Genomic DNA, 4,062 nt, shown 5'->3' on the forward strand with positions numbered 1-4,062 from the left:
GTAAGAAGCATTTAGTGTAAGAAGTGCATTTTTCTTTTACTTGATTGACAACATGTTTACGATCCAAGGTTAAGTAACTCTTCCCAAACCCACACTGCTCTCTGGGTTGTTGGCAATGTAGGCCATGCCCACTGCGGGTAATTATAACTTTGGTAAACAGCTTTCAAAAACTGAGTGTAGGCCTGTAATGGGTCTGTAATAGACCCTATGCAAAATGCGCCCCGCCATCTCACGTCGACTCCAGTAACTAGGTCCGCCATTTTGGTACGGTCGTTTGAAACCGAAACCAATTAGCAAAACATAGAAGTCGGGCATTGACCGCTCTTGTTGATGTGCTACAAGGCCGGAGCATTGCTTCGTGCCGCAGTGCACGCAATGCGGAATAACCGTTCCAAATGGAGAAAAGGTACGTGACGTTCCACGCTTTTGCACGAACTTTCTGACGCGAACTATGCCGGCGCGAGCAACCTTTGTGACACGCTGGGCGCAGTGCGCTGGGAGCGAATATTTGTCGTTGGTTCGCTAAGCGCGGGATCCCGTAGTCGCTGTCCGGATGAAAAATACAGGTGCGGTGGAGTTCTGTGGTCCAGCCTTTGTATTCTAAATGAAGTCTGAGCGTGCAGCACCTATTCATGCGACTGACAGCGGCGCTCGACCGGGAGAAGTGCCACACGTTGACAAAATTTGGCTCTTTCTTTACTCGTCCCTGTGACTCCGCGCCCGCGTCATGTCGTTGTTAAATGGTACCGCTTAGCCCCTACACGAGCCTTTATCTTACCTATGGCTCTAAACAAACTTTTCTTGCCGCACTACGCCGTCACGGGGCGGTTGAAAATTTCCTCTGTGGCGGGCGCGCACGGTATGGGAGTGTGTTGTTGGTTTCTTTTACGCTGCATTTAGCCGCGTGTCGTTGCAGAAGTGGCGTACCGTGTTTTATGATGATCTAACGGTGGAAAATTCGAGCTTTTGTACTTGGTTCCTGATTTGTCAGGCTGAAAGGTTTGTTGTTACGTCAAGTTAACTTGGTGCCCATTGTCATTTCAGCCACGATGTATTTACTGTCGAATATTTTGCGACTAAAATACACACTCACTCTTCTAGTTTGTCACATGCTGCATGCATGCCTCCGACGTAATGATAGTGGCCATTGATGTAGGTAGCTCAGACAATTTTCAAGTTTTATTTAAAAAAAACGAAAACGGCCAGAGTTGCATCAGGCCGCCGCGCATCAGCGTGAGTGCTTTGCATTTTTTGTATCCACAGTGAAAATCCCAGTAAATTAAAATACTTCGCTGATTTATAGCGCGTGCAGTATAGCAAACTGTGGGTATAAATGAAACAAAGGGGAGCATTCGCGCACCCCTGCATGCCACGGTCTAGTAAACACGACGTTGTCCAGCCTCTGCGTGCTCGCGAGATGACCACGGTGAAATGTGGCATGAATGCTTGCTGGTAGCTCATAGGTGACCCTTCAGGTGCCGTGCCAGTCCTTCTTTCTGTCACTGTGGGGGGTGAAGCCATCACAACTGGGGCAAAAAACCCATTCCCAAGGCTACCAAGTTTTCTCCAAAGCGCCTGCACGGCACTTTGTTGCTGCTCGCATTGCTCCTGTACTCGACGTGCATCGAACAGACGCATTGGCAAAGGAAGGGAGGGGCCATTTTCTCGCGGGCTTCTCCAGTCAATGTCTTGGACACTCGCTGGCTTGATGCCCTGCTGTCTCGGACGTCCGCACTGTTGTGACAGCTCAGTGCACGCAATCTCCGGTGGTGCCTCTTAAACCCTTCGGCTTGCAAGAGGGCGAGTAGGTGCACAGCAGCCAGGATGTGACTCCATGCTTCACTGCAACCCGCCGGGCACTCGCACGCTGCCTCCACAATCGCCCCACTGTCCGTCTCAAAGGTGAGGCACACAACATAGGGCCGGCCACTTTTCTTCTGGGAGCGAAAACAGCTGCTGAGCACATGGATGAGGCCCAACCTGCAAGAATAGTGAGAGTAACAGTAAATAGCACTCAGGGAAGAACGGACTAGTCCGCTCCAGTTTATGGTAAAGGGACAGAGCAGAAAGAAGTGGCCGCAAGGAACAGACTCAAAATGACCAGATTTTGTGTCTTGCTTAACACTGTTGCAAGGGGAATAATCTACACCTCAAACAGCAATGATATCAAAATTGTTTGTCATGTTCGAGCGTGCAAGTATCTCTGCATGCTTTGTTAATGCATTTTCAAGAGAAGGAAGTTTAACATTTAAAAACCTCACCGTGGGTAATGATACCAGTACCCGCATAATCGTGTTCGTCATAACTTAAGCAAGCAATAATATGATTATCTGGAACTCACTTCTAGAACCTTTCGAGATAAAGAGATAAACAGGTAAACATTCGGGCTATACTAATGACCCTTCGAATTAAAAAAAATCTTCTAGTTCAGTGAGTTCGAGCTAACGAGGTTTTACTGTATTATCTATTCGTGCACACCAAAAACATGCGCTTTAGAAACAAACACAACCACCCCACCGCCAAAAAAGGAGAAGAAAGACACAAACAGATTTTTGCGGCAGAACATGCGCAATAAATAATGAAAATACACAAAAAAAGAAAATTCAAGGCGTATGTGCGCTTTTGTAGTTGACTTCGCCGCAAAGCGCGATTGCTTTGCGGCAAACGCGTGGGCGGACGACCGTCACGGAAAACGGCCGCAACCTTTCCGTAAACTTCTTCGCCAAAAATCATCCCGTAAATTCGATGTACAGCATTTGAAAATACCGAATCCACTCACTAGTGGTACGGTCTGGCGATTGTCGCTTTCCTCTTTCAAGGTTACTGCAACAGAATCGCCGCTACGCATTTGCACGATAAACAACGGTGAACAAAGTGCTATACAGATGCTCATACCGGTTAAATAGCGTCAAGTAAAAAACAAAGAAGGATTTACTTACTGCGAGTCGCACGTGTTTGTCCGCACCGATGAAGGCGAGCAATGCGCCTCGGTGGCTAGGCGGCATGCCCTGCTCCGCTGCCGCTCGGATGGGTCTTTGGCGCGGCACCCCGAGTGGTATGAGTCTTCAGACACAGTCGGCAGCGCAGACAAGTCCTTCGTCCACAATTCGCGGTCGGGAGCCGGAAAACGCCGTCCAGTTTGAGCCATACCGCGTTACCGTCACCTACTCTTCCACAGTAAGCAATACAAGACTTCCCGATCGGCGCCCGTACCAATATGGCCGACGGTCTCGTTTACATCAGTGTTGCTAGATCACCAAGCAATTTCGCATAGGGTCTATTGGGAAGGTCGTTGGTATCTCCACTTTTATGAATCAGAATAACGTTGCCGTGTTTCTCAGCCTATGGGCACTTTTTCGGTCCTTACGCATTCTGAAAATATTGCAGGAAATTTTTCCAGTACTATTGGCCGCGAGGGCCACTATTGGAGAGGCCGGAACTGCGGTTGTTTTGACGTCACTTCTTGGATCCCCGTCCCTACCTTGCTGCGTAGTTGGCTTGCCACGCGTAACATTTCGTTTAGAACGCACTTTATAAGTGTATTTTCGTGTTAATTTTAGGCGTTTGAAGCTTATTTTCAGTGCGTGAAACATAGTCTGACCTCATGTTGACTTTATAACCAAGTCAACCGTAGTATGCTGCCCGCAAACGACTGCCCGGTGCCCGGTGTATGCGTAAGCGGAGGCTCGTTTCCCCTATCAGCATTGTAGGGTACGATGATCGGCGAGTGAAATGTCTCAATTTCGCTTGTAGTTCGCAAGAAATGGATGAAGCAGGAAATAGAGAAGCGTTTACTGCTCCCAGAAACGCTGCGCACACACGTCCGCCCTGCCTGCTCGCCGGCGGCTCGAAGCTACGCAGGTTGCGAGAGCAACACCTTGTTGCCGCTTTTGATAACCACAGTGATCGCGAAAAAGGAGTATCACATTAGCGAAACTGGATGTTAGTGCGGTCAAAAATTGTGCTAGGTAGTCTCATGAGCTGTGATTTTCAAAGCTTAAAGCAATGCTTAAATATTTGCCGCGATCTACGCCGACCACCCGCGGATGTCAGTCGCAGCAC

At 48.7% G+C, this 4,062-nt stretch overlaps 1 protein-coding gene across 1 annotated transcript; it reads right to left on the reverse strand.

Annotated features, from left to right (window-relative positions):
• Positions 1-1,165: 1,165 nt before the first annotated feature.
• Positions 1,166-3,204, reverse strand: LOC144149068 (uncharacterized). The gene is made up of 2 exons (XM_077680611.1): positions 2,940-3,204; positions 1,166-1,980 (listed from the first exon to the last, which is right to left on the reverse strand). Exons 1-2 carry the CDS (start codon positions 3,146-3,148, stop codon positions 1,521-1,523), a joined length of 669 nt encoding a protein of 222 aa, XP_077536737.1. The 5' UTR covers positions 3,149-3,204; the 3' UTR covers positions 1,166-1,520.
• Positions 3,205-4,062: the final 858 nt, after the last annotated feature.

The sequence above is a fragment of the Haemaphysalis longicornis genome, unplaced genomic scaffold (assembly GCF_048455015.1).
Source record: "Haemaphysalis longicornis isolate Haplotype H1 unplaced genomic scaffold, Haemaphysalis longicornis Haplotype H1 scaffold_8, whole genome shotgun sequence".
Taxonomy (NCBI): domain Eukaryota; kingdom Metazoa; phylum Arthropoda; class Arachnida; order Ixodida; family Ixodidae; genus Haemaphysalis; species Haemaphysalis longicornis.